The sequence below is a fragment of the Sorex araneus genome, chromosome 4 (genome assembly GCF_027595985.1).
Source record: "Sorex araneus isolate mSorAra2 chromosome 4, mSorAra2.pri, whole genome shotgun sequence".
Lineage (NCBI taxonomy): Eukaryota > Metazoa > Chordata > Mammalia > Eulipotyphla > Soricidae > Sorex > Sorex araneus.
This window is the reverse complement of record NC_073305.1, coordinates 215,349,820-215,366,268: the sequence shown is the minus strand read 5'-3', so window position 1 is coordinate 215,366,268 and position 16,449 is coordinate 215,349,820. Positions and strand designations below refer to the sequence as shown.

The 16,449-nt window shown below is 54.1% G+C and overlaps 1 protein-coding gene across 2 annotated transcripts in view; it reads right to left on the bottom strand.

Moving 5' to 3' along the window:
* The window catches only part of PDXDC1 (pyridoxal dependent decarboxylase domain containing 1), a 36,164-nt gene that overhangs the window by 6,287 nt on the left and 13,428 nt on the right, over window positions 1-16,449 (bottom strand). For both annotated transcript variants that reach the window (XM_055134654.1, XM_055134653.1), the window contains exons 4-15: window positions 14,213-14,293; window positions 11,896-12,042; window positions 9,919-10,108; window positions 8,972-9,040; window positions 8,139-8,217; window positions 6,410-6,494; window positions 5,696-5,744; window positions 5,447-5,548; window positions 5,221-5,346; window positions 3,746-3,796; window positions 1,378-1,441; window positions 393-487 (exon numbers count right to left, since the gene is read on the bottom strand). In XM_055134654.1, coding sequence (XP_054990629.1) covers window positions 393-487; window positions 1,378-1,441; window positions 3,746-3,796; window positions 5,221-5,346; window positions 5,447-5,548; window positions 5,696-5,744; window positions 6,410-6,494; window positions 8,139-8,217; window positions 8,972-9,040; window positions 9,919-10,108; window positions 11,896-12,042; window positions 14,213-14,293 — 1,138 coding nt within the window. The remainder of the gene's footprint in view (window positions 1-392; window positions 488-1,377; window positions 1,442-3,745; window positions 3,797-5,220; window positions 5,347-5,446; window positions 5,549-5,695; window positions 5,745-6,409; window positions 6,495-8,138; window positions 8,218-8,971; window positions 9,041-9,918; window positions 10,109-11,895; window positions 12,043-14,212; window positions 14,294-16,449) is intronic.

Genomic DNA, 16,449 nt, shown 5'->3' with positions numbered 1-16,449 from the left:
GTCTCTCTGAGCCGGGAGTGGGGTTCTGTCGAGAACACTCAGTTTTGCATCCCCCGCCCCCCTTCCAAACCTACCCCAGTTGGGGGTAGAAAACTCGGGGGATACAGGGGAACCGAGAGGAAACACCCGAGCCAGAAAGCACAACCCCTTACTCAGAACCCGGGGACAGGGGCCTGAGCACCGGTGCCTTCTAGAACCACCTTCTACACACCATGGAGTGGCCTGTGCCCCCACTCCGAGGGTGACGGTGTCCCTTCGCCTTAAGCATCCTGCCCCAGGGCACCCAGAACGGGTGGCAGCTCCCTCCTGCCACCTATGTGACAGGAGGATGTCCCCCAGGGCGGAGCCAGGGATGGGACCGGGGACCCCCCACCTGCCCCGGGCGTCCCTACCCAGCGGTTCAGGGCGTCACAGCACTGCCTCTCCCGGACCACGGCGGCAGGCCCCGTGCTGGGTGCTGGGACAGCCTTCTGTGCCGGATCTGACGCTGTAACACAGAAAGGCAACGGTCACGACGCGGAGACGCAGCCGACACCCCCGTCTGCCCCCAGGACACTCCACACAGACCCAACACTAACCCGAGGCTACAGGAGACAAACGGGCAGGGACCAGGCCAGGTCACAGGGCACGTGTCTAACACGGCACCACGCAGCTTTCACAAGGAACTGCGGGGCCGAGCGTCCTGGCGCTGAGGTGTGAACTGAATGTGGCGGACCCCTGTCGGCCCCCGCACCACAGCAGTCTCAGCACCACCGCCAGGAGCGAGCCCTGGACAGGAGTAGCCCCTGAGCACAGCTGGGGGTGCCCTCGCCCCACCATCCCGGCCCCCAATGAAATAAGGCAACTCTGTCAACCCGGCTAGCTGCTGAGGGCACACCCCAAGTGAAACGAGTCAGTCACCAAGGGGCAAATGCTGGGTAACCCCACCGATAGGAAACACTGAGTAGTCACGTTTATCCACCAGAAAGCAGGGCCGGGAGAAGACCCAGAGGGCGGGAGAGTAGGCCTGGCACGCACGAGCCCTATGCGGTCTCTGGTGTCATCAGATGCCCTGAGCACTTCTGGGCGTACGACCCAGACCCGTTAAAAAAATAAATAAATAAAATAAAAAAGCCGGAGGGCTCCAAATCTGTTCCCAGGGCCGCCTCTCCCTCAGTCTACCACTCCGCCAGGGGCCCACGAGTCTAATCACAGGCCACGACCACAAATTCTGAGGCAGTCAGACCTGGAGTTCTCATGAAAAATTATTTGGCTTTTCTATAATGATGACGGAAACGTCATAAAAGCATAAAAATACTCTATTTAGCATCAAACAGCTTAAAATGCAAAGCCCGAAAACACGGTCACAAACTCACCCTCCTCCTCGGCATCACCCACCTGAGCCTGGGGACTCCTGGCAGAACCTGAACACCACGACGGGGGAGGCGAGCTCGTCCTCCACCTGAAAGACAGAGGCTGCCCTCAGTGCGGGTGGCACCCCTCCTCCCTCAGACACACACACAGAGACACACACACACACACAGAGACACAGACACACGGACAAGGAGTTGGCAGGCACACGGGGCCGACTCAGTCCCACCCACCTCCCCCGAGACAGTAAAACAAGCTGCAACCGACAGCAACAAGGTCTCTCCAGAGAGGAGCCGGTTAATCATGACCGCAAGGGAGAAAACGCTTAAGAAAGAACGGAGACCACCAACATCGCAATGATGAAGCAGTGAAGAGGGTGAAGGGCAGGTCGGCCCGTGTTTGCAGCGCAAAAGCAAACCATGGAACTAGGAGACCGAGCTGAAGGAATGCGCCGGAACACGGCAGGCAGAGACGGGGAGAGAGCCACACAGTGTGGAGAGGGAGAGGGTTAAAGCCGACTGCATGTTATATGACAGATGCGGGAATCCCCAGGCCGGCCTGTGTGCTGCTTGGGCCCACGTGGCCGAGCACCTGTGGCCCTGAGCACACGTGTCGCCCACATCTCCCCTCCTGAGGTGTGGACTCTCATGCTTCCATATCTAATGCTGGGTGTGTGCAGAGGCCCTCGGAGAAGCCTGAGTTCTCTCTTGAGCGTGTTATGCTCTTTCCCTCCTTCCCTTTCCTAAAAACCTCCAAACAAAATGTTTTACCGTCCTTCTCAGAGAGCCTGGTAAGCTACCGAGAGTATCTCGCCTGCACAGCAGAGCCTGGCAAGCTCCCCGTGGCGTATTCGATATGCCAAAAACAGTAACAAGTCTCACAATGGAGATGCTACTGGTGCCTGCTCGAGCAAATCAATGAACGACGAGATGACAGTGCTACTACACCACTACTTAAAAAAAAAAAAACAAACCCAAAAAACCCCCCAAAACAAGAAAACAAAATACAACAACAAAAACCCCCAATTCAGTAAGTCAGGTACTACCTGGGGCTGGAGAGAGTATTGGCGGAGGGGTCTTGCCTTGCACAAGGCTGACTGGGGTTCGATCCCCAATGCCCCACAGTCCCCTGAGCACTGCCAAGAGTGACCCCTGAGTGCAGAGCCAGGAGAAAGCCTTGAGCATCGCTAGGCGTGGCCCCCACACAAACACACTAAAGTGAGAAATAAGTAAGGACACCCCATAGGCAGGAGCCAACAGGAAAGCCTCCTGTCCCTGGGCACGGTGAGGAGCAGAGCACTGCTGGCCGCCCGGACGGCCAGTGGCAGCCAGGAAGCCACAGCAGCTCTTCCGGCAGAGAGGTGACCAAGCTGGCTCTGCCCTGGGACCCGTGTGCCTGTCCCCACCTCGCGGAGCCCCGCTCTCCGGACCTGCACCGTCCCTCTGCGCCCCCGCTTCCGGGTCAACCCAGGCAAAGCCGCCTCCCCGGAGGGCACAAGCGGCCGTGCAGGGGCTGGAAGGGCGTGGACAGCGCCAACCTGAAGGCCGAGTGAGTGCAAACAATCACTAAGTACCCTGCAGAACTGGCACAGAAACACCGAGTGGCCCCACTGACACCAGTGTCTCCCCGATGGATTCTTCTCGAAGTCTGAGATACAGTAAAACAAGACATCAGCCGTTCACATCTCAGCTGCTAGCCGAGTCCCCGCGGCCCAGCTCCCGGCCCCGCCAACACGAGGGGCGGCCTCTGAGGGCTGCCCGCATCTGGGGCAGGAACCAGGGTCGCCTCCTTGCCCCTTCCTGAAGATGAAAACTCTGGTGCCAAGTGGCTGCCGAGAGAGCAGCCCGAAGAAATCTAAGGAGTGACCCCCCTGCCCCATTTCAGGAAGATGGTGCCTAAAGCCCCTGGGCGGGCAGAGTCAAATGCATTCACCAGATGACTGCAAGCCTAAATTGTCTCTTTTTTTTCCTGGTAAAGCAAGGCCGTTTTTTTTTTAATTGCATAAAACTTGCTTAGAAAGACTTGAGAGGAGAGAAGGAGGGGAAACGTGATCTCAAGGAACACGGGTCTCTCCAGAGAGGAACTAAGGCCAGAGACACAGAGAGAAGCCGGCGAGGCGCCTGTTCAAGGCAGAGCACGGGCTGAAGAGCGAGCTGAAAATCCAAATTCTCTTTTTTAATTCCTTTTGCAAATCTAAACCTCCCAGGACGAGGCAGACGCACTGTGTGAGAAGCAATGCAGGGGTGCAAACAGTGCCCGGTGCCTCTCCCGGCTCTCCGCCAGCTGCTGCACTAGGGTGTCAGGACCGCGCGGGTCTCCCAAAGCACAGTCCCCTGGAGTCACTCTCAGACAGTGACGACTCACACTCATGCCAATAACACACGAAATCTCATACCAAGATTTTGATGTTGTTCACTTTCTTCAGATTCTCTTGCAGCCGCTGACTCTGTAACGACACGAAGACAGCACATACGGTTTCGGCAGGCTGACACTGGGTCTCCAGAGTCATGAGGTCTCCGAAGAGCCATTTCTAGGCGGGCTGTCGAGGTTCCCGTTTCCACCTCTGCAGCTTTTCCCCAGCGTTTCAGGGAAGAGGGACGATAACGGATTCAAGAAAAGCCTTTCCTGGGGCTGGAGCGATAGCATAGCGGGTAGGGCGTTTGCCCTGCATGCGGCCAACCTGGGTTCGAATCCCAGCATCCTGGTTCCCCGAGCACCGCCAGGATAATTCCTGAGTGCATGAGCCAGGAGTAACCCCTGTGCATCACCGGGTGTGACCCAAAAACCAAAATAAAATAAAATAAAATAAAAACTAAAGGTAGAACGAACTGTCCTGACGTTACGAAACAATACTACAGGGGGCTGGAGCGATAGCACAGAGGGGAGGGTGTTTGCCTTGCATGTGGCCGATCCAGGTTCGATTCCCAGCATCCCATATGGTCCCCTGAGCACTGCCAGGAGCAATTCCTGAGTGCAGAGCCAGGAGTGACCCCTGTGCATCGCCAAGTGTGACCCAAAAACCAAAAAAAAAAAAAACAAAAAAAAACGATACTACAGGTAGGGACGGCCCAAAGGGCTGAGCACGTGCCCTGCACACAGGAGCTGGGTTCAGTCCACAGCACCCCAGGGGCCCTGAGCACTGCCAGGAGTGACTCCCGAGCACAGAGCTGGGACAGCCCCCAAGGCACTGCCGGCTAGAGCCCCCCACTCTCCCCCCACCCCACGGACGCCGACAACAAAAGAGACAACTGGGGAACTGGTCATTCCCTCAGAATATGAGTGAGGACAGACGCAGCCGTAGGTTCTGGCCGTCTGGACTCGGCCCTCAGGACAGTCCTGCTGGACAGCGTCATCCCTGCTTCCCAGAGAAGATGATAAAAACAGAGGGAGGGCAAAGTGTCTCGAGGCCGCGGTCAGACAGCGCTGCCCTGCACACAGGTGACGTGACTGTGTGCCGAGCAACCTCCAGAGCACAGCCACTGTTCCCAACAGAGCCCCTCGGAGGGAGAGAGCCACGGCCGTCCCCGGGGCCTCCCAGTCGGGGCCCCGCTAGTCGGCGTCAGAAACAGGCGCACGGTCCTCAGCACTCCTGAGCATCGGGGGACGCGCCCACCTACTCCCGGCTGCGTTGGCCACCCCTCGGCCCTCACCGGCTCCACGTTCCTTCTGACCTGATGCCAGCGGGAAGCAAAGGCTGAGGCGCCCCCAGGGCTCGGGATGCGCGTGCGTAAACGCAGGAGCACTGTGTGTGCGCACCTGCCACGAGACGGGCAGCCGGGGGCTGCTGTCGGACGGCGAAGCGGCAGACACGGCTCCGTCTGTTTTGCCGTCACACACCCGGGACTGCCTCCTGCTCCGGGGCCCACTCACCAGCTGGCAGCCGTGCTTGATCCTCTCCACGATCCCGTCCAGGCCCAGGTACTGGAGGGCCAGCCACAGGGGCAGGGCCCGGAGCTTGTCGGACGGCTTATTCGATGTCAGGCCCGCGACTAAAGCCTGCAGGAGTCAACACGGGGGGACGAGCCGGAGCCGGTCAGAGGCAGCAGAACCACCCGTGCTCATCCCCCACCCCCGGGGCTGTGCCAGGCGCTAGTACCAAGGCCGGGTCGTCGTGCTTGTACAGGGTCACGGCGGGCACGGCGGGCAGGCCCAGCCAGGGGCCCGGGCTCAGCGTCATGCTGTCGCACTTGGTTGCAGCCTGCCAGAGAGAGGACGACTGTTTGTCAGCCTGTCACAATACACTCAGCCCAACACCCTCCTCCACGCGTGAAAATCCTCAAGTGCCGCCAAGGACCGAGTGGGTTTCAACTCCTTAGACCCCAGAGTACTTAGCAAACCAACATACCAGCACTGACGAGGAGACATAGCCCAGGGCCAGCGTCGCCAGGTTCACCCTGGAAGGAGAAACAGCGACCTAAGAACCGCGGCGCCGGGCTGATTCTTCCCAAAGGGGGAGTGGCAGCGGCCCGCGGTCTCGGAGCTGTCCCCAGCTTCTCGAATGGCCACAGAGAATGGCCACAGAATGCTCGCGACCCTGAAACTGCGTTCCCGGTGAAAGGTGTTCCGGGGGACGTCTCCTTCCTCAGGACGTGGGTGCCTGCTTTATACCCACGCCTCTGCGCCAGGGATCATTCTTTCCCACGGGGCTGACACACAAAAGAAACGCACCTGATGTGCCGGGGGGCTCCCATGGCTCCCTGTAGCACCCCCCTGCCCGCTTCTCCTGGCAGGACCCCAAAGGCCTCCGGGAAAGCCAGTCCCCTCTCCCTGATTTCAGCCAAGGAACCCGTTCCCCTGGTGGAGAGCCCCTGGCGCAGGCTGCAGAGGCCAGAGGGGGCCACGGGGGTGGGCGGGGAGGAAGAGGACACCGTGTCCCGCTGGCCCTGTGCTGGGGCCGATTCTAATCCTTGCTCGCCTGAATTCTGCACGGTCCTCCCTTTGCCAGTGCTCGTGCCACAGCTCTCGTGCCATCCATTCTCGTGCCAACGGCAGGACCAAGTGGGACGCTGAATGTCCATGTGCCAGCCCCCCAGAGCCCACCAGCCTACCCCAAACTCACCCCTCCACGTGAAGCCAGATGCCGTACTGCGCACAGAGCTCTTTCAAGCGGCCGATCTTGTCCGTGTGGCCCACGGCTGCGGTCCCTGGGGGCGACACCGGGAAGAAGGAAGAGATACTTCCCTGCAGGCCACTGTCACCCGGGGGCAAGGCCATGGCCATTTTATCAAGATGTTCTTTGGGGACTGGCTTATTTCTAACTGATAATTCAGGGTGTGCTCTCCAAAGGCGGGCTGGTAAGATCCAGCCGACTGACTTCAACCCTCCCTCTGTCCCTGCCGTGCTGGCTCCCGAGAGAGCCAGCCCTCCCACCGGAGCTGCGGGGTCACCCGCCGACTCTGGTACGGGGGCCGATTTCTCTTCAGCTTCCACCAATGATTTCGAAGTTCATATACGTTCCCGCCCGGCGCGGCTCTCGGGTGGGGGCTGTGGCTGAGCCCTACCGCACCGGCGCTGCCCCATCCTTCCCACTCTCCTCCGTTAGTCACCGGAGCGTGAGGCTGAGTTCAGTCCCCGCCACTCGGCGGCCCCCACCAGGTCACCTGCCAGATGCAGGTGAAGGGTTTGTCACGCTGAAGCTCCCTGCGTGCCAAGAGCCACTTCCTCTGCAGTGACCTGGTAAGATCTGGGGTGGCTGCTCCCCAGATCTCCCTAGGAGACGCGGGGCGCCTACTCTGGTGCCGGCAATGCAGCCGTGCGTCCAAGGGAGTCTGCAGGCCCCGCTCTTCTCTTATCCCGGGACCCTTGTGTCTGCCCTGATGATGTGGCCGAGGTGTCCACTGCGGGCGACACAGGGCAGCGGTGCCCACATGCTTCAGCGGCAGCGGTCTCACCCTGGCCAGGGTGCCAGGGATCCCGCTTGGCACAGCCACCGGGACTCACACTCAGCGTGTGGCGTGCTGTTAGAGACCGAACTCTTGGCCTCACGCCTGCATAGCAGATGCTTTCCCACCGGTTACCCCCAGCCCCAGAGCCACTCTTCCTTTCTGGCCCATAGGTCATTGCTTTTCTTGCCTTATTACACTGTCTAGAACTTTTTTTTTTTTTTGGTCACACCCAGCAATGCTCAGGAGTTACTCCTGGCTCTGCACTCAGGAATCACTCCTGACAGTGCTGGGGGACTATATGGGATGCGGGGATCGAACCCGGGTCGGCTGCGTGCGAAGCAAATGCCCAACCCACTGTACTATTATTGCTCCAGCCCCCTGTCTAGACCTTTTAAGTACGCTGCTGAGTATGATGAGTTGAGCAGGAAGGGGAGACGGACCAGCATGCTGCTCACCAGGTGAATTGTGTGTTACTGTTTAAAATTAAATTGGGAGGGGCTGGAGCGATAGCATAGCGGGGAGGGTGTTTGCCTTGCATGCGGCTGACCTGGGTTCAATCCCCACCATCCTATAGGGTCCCCCGAGCACCACCAGGAATAATTCCTGAGTGCAGTAGCACTGCCAGGTATGACCCTGAAACAAAAGCAAACAAAAAAGAGAGAAGTGATGCCATATGCAGCAGAAGACAGAGAAGTGCTGACAATCTAAATGAAAAAATCAACACACAAAGCCGAATCCCAAACAAAACCTCAAGGGGCACGAAAGGAGCCAACTGTGTCTTCCTCCACAGAGCTGATCACGGTGCGCCCTGCACCGGCACACAGTGCTCATGGCTGGTCTCTTCACGACCATGTACCTCGACCCTCTGACATCAGAGTGACGATTCAGATTCCCGCCACCTACCAGCATTCGCAACAAGCAACAGGGGCAGTTTTCCTCGTTCGATATCATCTTTGATCAGTTTCTCCAGGAAGGCGACATCCTTGGATGAAAAGACAAATCATAAAGTCACGAGGTGACAAGGGGGAAAAAATGTCGACTTCTAAAAGCATCATTTAGTTCGTAAAATTAATCACTCAAAATAATTCTTACTTGAATTATTTTTTTTGTTTCTGCTAATCACCAGGATTTTCTTTGAGAATTAGAAATAGCAATTACTGGAGATTAAGTTAAAACCAGAATATATCAGATCAACATTTTTCTGGTATTAAGCAATAATATTTAAAGAAAATGATCTCTCAGTTCCCTAAGGGGAAAAAAAGTCAAGGATGAATCTCTAATGTTATCATTTTCTGATTTCCTTGAAGCAGAAAATCAAACTACCTTGAACAAAAGAGATGCAGAATCCTAAAATCTACCTTTTTTGCTTCTGACTTCTTATGGCCTGAATGTCTACAATTAAGCAGAATTCAATCCCAAGATTACCACGAAGAACCTCCTTTTTAAAAACCTGCCCGTTCACAGAGGCCACCGCAAGAACCAGTTCCAAGCGAGGACGTTAGGAGGAACGGCCGGGGCTCACTCGGACCGCCTGGTCCCGCTGGAAGCAGGTGAGACAGTCCATTCTGAGATCCCTCACAAGCCAGGCAGCCTCCAGCCTACATGCCAGTCGCTTCGTGGCTACTCAAACACAGAAGCACGTGTCACGTGAGCAGTCAGCGGCTTCAGCTGTCTGGACGCCCGCATGTCCAATCTGGGCTGACAGGACAGTGTCACAGACCCTGGGCGGGACTCACCATCTGATGCTGCGACCCAAACATCGTGTTGCAGGGCACCCGGCACAGGCAGGGGAAGGGCAGGCCCAGCTGCAAGGAGAAACACGCGGCTTTATGGGCGGCCTGGTCAGCACTCACGTCCCAAGGCACTGGGCAAAATCATTCTTTTCGGGGCCACACCCAGTGATGCTCAGGGCTTACTCCTGGCTCCGAACTCAGAAATTACTCGAGCAACAGGATGACAGTGACAGTGATTGAATAGTTTGTTTTTGGGCAACTAAGAATTATTCATATACATATACATACATACATACGAACTGGAGTGATAGCACAGAGGGGAGGGCATTTGCCTTGCATGCGGCCGACCTGGGTTCAAGTCCTCTGTCCCTCTCAGAGAGCCTGGCAAGCTACAAGAGTATGCTGCCTGCATGGCAGAGCCTGGCAAGCTACCTGTGGTGTATTCGATATACCCAAAACAGTAACAACAAGTCTCACAATGGAGACACGCGAGCAAATCGATGCACACGGGACTACCGGGCTAGAGTGATGTGAGTGGTTGGGCTTTCGCCTTTCACGCGGCAGACCTGAGTTTGATTCCTCCGCCCCTCTCGGAGAGCCCGGCAAGCTACCAAGAGTATCATGCCTGTGAGGCAGAGCCTGGCAAGCTACCCGTGCGTATTGGATATGCTAAAAACAGTAACAATAAGTCTCTCAATGAGAGACGATACTGGTGCCCACTCGAACAAATCGATGAGCAGTGGGATATATATATAAGTATATGTATATATATGTATATACACATACACACACATTTATATATGTATACACACATTTTCTTATAATGAGAACAAATATATAGAAAAATACCTTTCACCCCAAACAGTAGTTCTGGAAATAGATCTATACCTTGAAAGTCAGGACAGAATGAAAAGCCGTTTCCCTGAAATGGCCACCTTAAACCACATTACCTGGTTACAAAGGTACTGGCCCAGGCCAGGCCTGGCGGCTGCACTGAGATAGATGACAGGTTTCTTGTTATACAGCACGTTAAACCCATCCACCACAAAGTCTTCGTAGCGAGAATGGATGGCGAGCCGACAGATCTTCGCGAGCCCCTCTCTCTCCTCTTCGTGGAAATAAGCACAGCCGTTTTCATACCTGTGGGGAGACGCCCGGACACCATCATCTGCATGCTCTCATCCGCTCCTCTATTTTTTTTTTTTTTTTGCTTTTTGGGTCACACCCAGCGATGCTCAGGGGTCACTCCTGGCTCTGCACTCAGGAATTACCCCGGGCCGTCCTCAGGGGACCATATGGGATGCTGGGAATCGAACCTAGGTCGGCCTCATGCAAGGCAAACGCCCTCCCTGCTGTGCTATCGCTCCGGCCCATCTCACCCGCTCCTCTAATCACGGAAACGCTTCTTCTCTCAGCCCGGAGGCGGCGGCCTAGACCCGTGTCCCATGTTCCCCAACCCTGTACACCTGCACAGCGGCAGCTGCCCGCATGTAGTCGGCACTGGAGCCCACTGGCCTTCGACCTTTCCACACCTATGGACCTGCAATGGCCCACGGGGCAGCCGCCGAAGACCACTGGCCTAGAGCCGAGTGCTTCCCTCCCCGTAAGTGGCGGGCAGCTCATTAAGGCAGGAGGCAATAAAGAGAATGATCCTTTATCTGCACCCTAAGTTCCACAAGGAACTAGGAAGCAGGAGAGGGGGTACTTCTCGGCAGGAACGGCTGGGGTTGACGGCTCTGGTCTGTGCTACGAGGACCCAGCACCGGACAACGTGGCATGGTACTGAGCACTTCAAGCTTCAAACACCCAAAGGCACTAAGGTCCAAAGCATGAGTCAGGCTGACCAACTAGTGCCTTTGCTATTATTTCCTGGGGCTTTTTTTTTTTCTTTCAGAGTCACACCCAGTGATGCTCAGGGGTTAGTCCTGGCTCTGCACTACTCCTGGCGGTGCTGGGCGGACCATATGGGGTGCCAGGGATCGAACCCAGGTCGGCCTCATGCAAGGCAATGCCCTACGCGGTACTACTGCTCCAGCCCCTTGCTGGGGTTTTTGGTTCTTCTCAACCTCCTAGCGAGGGAAAGTGAGAGAATTCCAATTACAGGTGTCGAATTTCCAACAGCTCAGAAACTTCTCCTCTGCAGTAATGTTTAGTTAAACTTCAGGCAAACTGTTGTCACCAGGCCAACCTCCTTCACACCACCTGAGAGCGAGAATCTCCCAAGTTCCATGTTCTAATGTTAGGCAAACATCCCTTTCCATAAAGAGCAGCAATGCAAAAAGCACTATTGGTCTTTCATGGACTGAATCCACCAGAATTCATAAATCAGGCCAACACTATCACAGTGAATGCAAATTTCAGTTTCATAACACATACTCCTCCTTCGTAAGGCAGCATTTCCTGTCCACTAAAGGACACACTAATATTTTGATTTCAAATGTCTGAATCTGGGCCAGAGTGGTAATATAGCAGATAATACAGAAGGGAAGGGCGTTTGCCTTCCATGTGGCTGACCCGGGTTCGATTCCCAGCATCCCATAGGGTCCCCTGAGCACCACCAGGACTAATTCCTGAGTGCAGAGCCAGGAGTAACCCCTGAGCATGTCTGGGTATGACCCCTACTCAAATAAAAAAAAAAAAAAACCTGAATCCATTTCACTGCTCTTTCAACAGATGCCAATCAGGAATCCTGAAAACAAGTAACTGCCATTACCCAACTCGTGGCTTATGTTCTTGGCTCTTTGCATATTCATTAGCTGTCTGACCCTCCCAACAACTGCATGAAACACTTGTTACAGCTCACCCTACTTTATATAGGAAGAGAAGTGGAGGCACTGGGAATTTAGGTAAACCTTCCTACAGAAAGGATCTGAAGAGGCAGATGTGAAGTTATGTGTTTAACAGAAACTAAAAACAGTATCTTTTACCTGAAAATCCTGCAGAGCCACAGCGTAGTGTCCGAAAGTATCCTAGTTGTAAGTTTTCTCAGCTTCTCTTTGTCTAGAGTTGAAATATAAGCTCCCAGGCTATGCCCCAACAAAGCAATGTGGCCTTGTTCTCCAATATTCTGGATTCTGTTAATCAAAGTTCATTAGAAGAAAAAAATAAAAAAGAATTAGTCAAAATATAAAAAACTTAGAAGAGCCAACTTTCAAATAACTTTAGGTAGAGTGATGGAGCGGGGAGGAAAATGGTCTCTGATGCCCCTTCTAACTTCCAAAATGTGAACAGGGAGACTACCCTGTACATTTACGAAGAAAACAACTGAAAGATGAGGCTGAATCCAGAGCCAGATACATAAACAAAAACAAATGGATGAGTCACGGCCAGCATGCCAATCAGCCGGAGAAGCAGAAACACACAGAGACTGTTCTCGCCCCTTCTCCCGCCCCGCCCTGACACCAGACACAGAAACCAGGGTTGTTCCTGCCCGTGACTTTCTTTCACGAATTTACATGATCTGAAATGTACCAACTTCTTGGGAAAGAAGAAAATGAACATCCTCTCGATTTCATACACGATTCTGAACATTCATGACAGTATTTCACAACTTATAAGGACGCAAGAACTCCAAAAACAAATACACCTTCTTAAATGGAATCATAAAACTCCCTGAAAAGCCAAAGCAATCCTAAGGGGGAAAATAAAATGAAAATGGGAGGCACTGCATTTCCCAACTTTGAACTACACATGTACTACAAAACCATAACAACCCAAACTGCCTGGTACTGGAATAAAGGCAGACCTGCAGACCAATGTTACAGAACCTAACTCAAGTCCTGAGTTAAACCCCCAAGTTAAGGGACAATTAGCCTATGACAAAGGAGCTGGGTGTATGATATATGAGGTAGAGCAAAGAAAATCTCTTTAACAAATGGCAGAGGATAATACAGTGGTTAGGGTGTTTGCCTTGCACAAGGCTGACCCAGGTTCGAGCCCCAGCATCCTGTAAGGTCCCCTGAGCCTGCCAGGAGTGATCCCTGAGTGCAGAGCCACAAGTAACCCCTGAGCATTGCTGGGTGTGGCCCCCAAACAAAACAAACAAAAAACAGAACGAAAAAAACAAATGGCGTTGGGAAAACTGAATAGCCACACTTAAAACAGAAAATTAGAACCATACCTCACACCATTCACTGAAATAAAACTCAATGTGGATTAAAAACCTTGAGATTAGACCAGAATCCGTAAAATACACTCTAGACAATGGCAGGACTCTCCAGGAAACAGTGCCGCTGTCCTCTGTGGGATGACTACAGAGGCATAGACAGCAAAAGCAAAAATTAAAAAGTGGGACTACATCAAATTAAAAAGCTTCTGCACAGCGAAAGAAACTCAAGCTACAATAATAAGGCCGCCCTATAATAAAGAACCCTGTAATAAAGCATTTGCACACAATACATCAGATAAGAGGCCGATAGCCAACATCTATAAAGCATTCACAAAGCTTAACAACAACAAAAAAAATCCCAAGACCCCCATCCTTAAGTGGGAATGGAGACAGACACTTTCCCAAAGAAGCCTAAGGAAGGCCGTCCGCACAGTGCTACTGGTCATTCAGGAAAGGCAAACGGAAACTGAGATCTCCTCTCACCCCCGTGAGAGGGCCACAGATCAAAATCTAGAACTAGCCAGGTGGGCAGGGCTGCCGTGGAGGGAGCCCTCCCGCCTCCGGAGTCCTTCTGGAGAGCAGCATGCAGGTCTCGCCCCAGAAGGGGAAGAGCACTCCCGTGCGCCCCGGCAACACCGCAACACCGGGTCCTGGCACCTGCCCCGCAGAACAGAAACCTTCATTTGAAAGGAGACACGCAAACGCCCGGCTACGGATGAATGGACAAGGAGCGGGCGGTGGTCCGTACATCCCCGGGGACACGGGGCAGCTCCCAGAAAGAACTAAACCATGCCATTTGCCACAGTGTGGACGCAGCGAGAGGGCAGCACGCCAAGCGGAGTCAGTCAGAAGGAGAGGGAGACGCGGAACCACCTCAGCGGGGGGCCCGGGCCCACAGCAAGGGAGCAACAGAGGGCCAAAGGGTACCCGACCACGGACCCGCTCCACACGCCTGGGTCTGGGCCGGGCGGGCTGAGGGGGGAGTCACTGGTGCCGGGAAGACGACGCACACGGCACCACAGCAAACAGTAATGTTAACAGCATCGTGAATAATCACGGTTCCTCAATTAAAAAAAAGTAAAATCAATCAATCAAACAGACACACTTTCAGAGGAGCGACCAGCCGCTCGCCATACCGGGTGCTCGGGGGTTCCTCATCTTCGTCTCCGTGCATCAGGTTCTGCACCAGCTGGAGGATGCTCACCATGTCCTGCCCACTGCCAACAGAGAAAGAGCTGACCTGTGCGGGGGAACAGTCTGCCTCCCACCCACTCTCCAACGCTCTCCTCCAAAGCAGTTCTGAGATGCTCGTTTACTGAGTAAGTACAAAAGAGGTCATGTGTTTGACCAAGTACACATCTTTGAAAAATAAGCTTCACGGGGGCTGGAGCGATAGCACAGCGGGGAGGGCGTCTGCCTTGCATGAAGCCGACCCGGGTTTGATTCCCAGCATCCCATATGGTCCCCCAGCACCACCAGGAGTAATTCCTGAGTGCAGAGCCAGGAGTAACCCTTGTGTATCGCTGGATGTGACCCGAAAAGCAAAAAAAAAAAAAAAAAAAGCTTCACTGGGGCTGGAGCGACAGTACAGTGGGGAGGGCATTTGCCCTGCACACGGCCAACCTGGGTTCAATCTCTGGCATCCCATATGGTCCCCCGAGCACCGCCAGGAGTAATTCCTGAGTACAGAGCCAGGAGTAACCCTTGAGCATTGCTGGGTGGGACCCAAAAAGAAAAAAAAAAACTAAACTAAAAAACAAACTTCCCATTATTATTGAATTCTGAATAAGCTTATGATTAAATCTTCTATATAATGAGTTTAATTTAATTTTTTAATTAGATTAGTAATATTTCTCTACTTATCTGAACCTTGAAGAATATTTAATAGCATGCTATAAAAATGAAAAAACGTCCTTATAAGCTGCTGGGAGATCACAGAGCAGCTGGATGTCCCCACGCCAATGGTGTGTCTAACTCCCCCCAGGGGGAGTCTTGTCTGTCTCACAGACGGGACAGGTACCGTCAGCACCATTCTCCCCTCCATCCCAGGGAAACTGAAACTGGCCTACAATGAAGTAATTTTATTCCAGCCAAGATGTTACTAAGCAGTCGTCACACGAAGTGGAACGCATGAGAAGAGGTGCCTGGCTGGAGTGGTGCACACCGGCACTGGACCCTGTGACTATAGAATGTAAAGTGTCACTGCTGGGGCAGGGGTTCAAGGGCTGGCACACAGGCTTCGCGAGCAGGAGGCCCGGGTTTGATTCCCAGGACCGTGGCATTCCCCTGAGCGCTGCCAGGAGTGACCCCGTGGGCATCACCTGGGAGTAGTCTGCAGGCATTACGGGGTATGGCCCCAGAATGAAACAAATACACACCCATGTGTGTAATGTGTCGTTGCCGCATTCATGAGAATACAAGCAGGAAAAAGATTCCTCTTGGGAAAGACACTTTCCAAACAGTGTCCCTAGGCCTACCCTCTCCGAGGTCTGGCCTCCCCGTGACAGGGGCTCTGGCCTCAGACCCCGAGGCAGAGGCACACGTGGGCACTGTGCAGGTGACCTAGCGCGAGCTCCTGAACTCACTAGGCAGGTCCATCACAGCGTCGTGGCAGGTGACAGGGAGAGCAAGCAGAGCAAGGGACCCCTTCCGTCTCACTGTCACCTGTGAACATGCTGACCAGTGGCTTTAACGCATCCTACTCGGAGCACCACAGCAGTGCTAAGTAGTGGCGGTTTCTCTTTCTCCCCTACTTCTGGTGGCATTCAGAACTTACTCCTGGCTCTGCACTCAGGAGTCACTCCTGGCGGTGCTTGGGGGACCATCGGGGATGCTGGGAATCGGACCCGGGTCTGGGCCGCATGCCAGGCAAAGGCCCTCCCCACTGGGCTACCTCTCCAGCCCCTTAGTTATATCTCCTTTAGGGAAACTTCGGGGGTCCTTAAGTAGAACCCTTTATTTTTATTTTTTTGCTTTTTGGGTCACACCCGGTGATGCACAGGGATCACTCCTGGCTCATGCACTCAGGAATTACTCCTGGCGGTGCTCAGGGGACCATATGGGATGCTGGGATTCGAACCCGGGTTGGCCGCGTGCAAGGCAAACGCCCTCCCTGCTGTGCTATCGCTCCAGCCCCTTTTTTAAAAAATTAAACATTTTTTTTTTTTTTTTAAGTAGAACCCTTTAGTTGCCCCGAAGTGGGCCTGAGCGGAGATTCCGAGGCCGGGGTTTCTGTTCCGGGTCGAGAACACACGATCCATTTCACGGGCTCTACTATCTAGCACCGCCCTTTCTGGGAAGAGGCCATCCTCGCGCATGGGTTTCTGGGTGTGCCAGGGTGACATTTACTGGCAGACTGCGCTCTTCCCTCCAT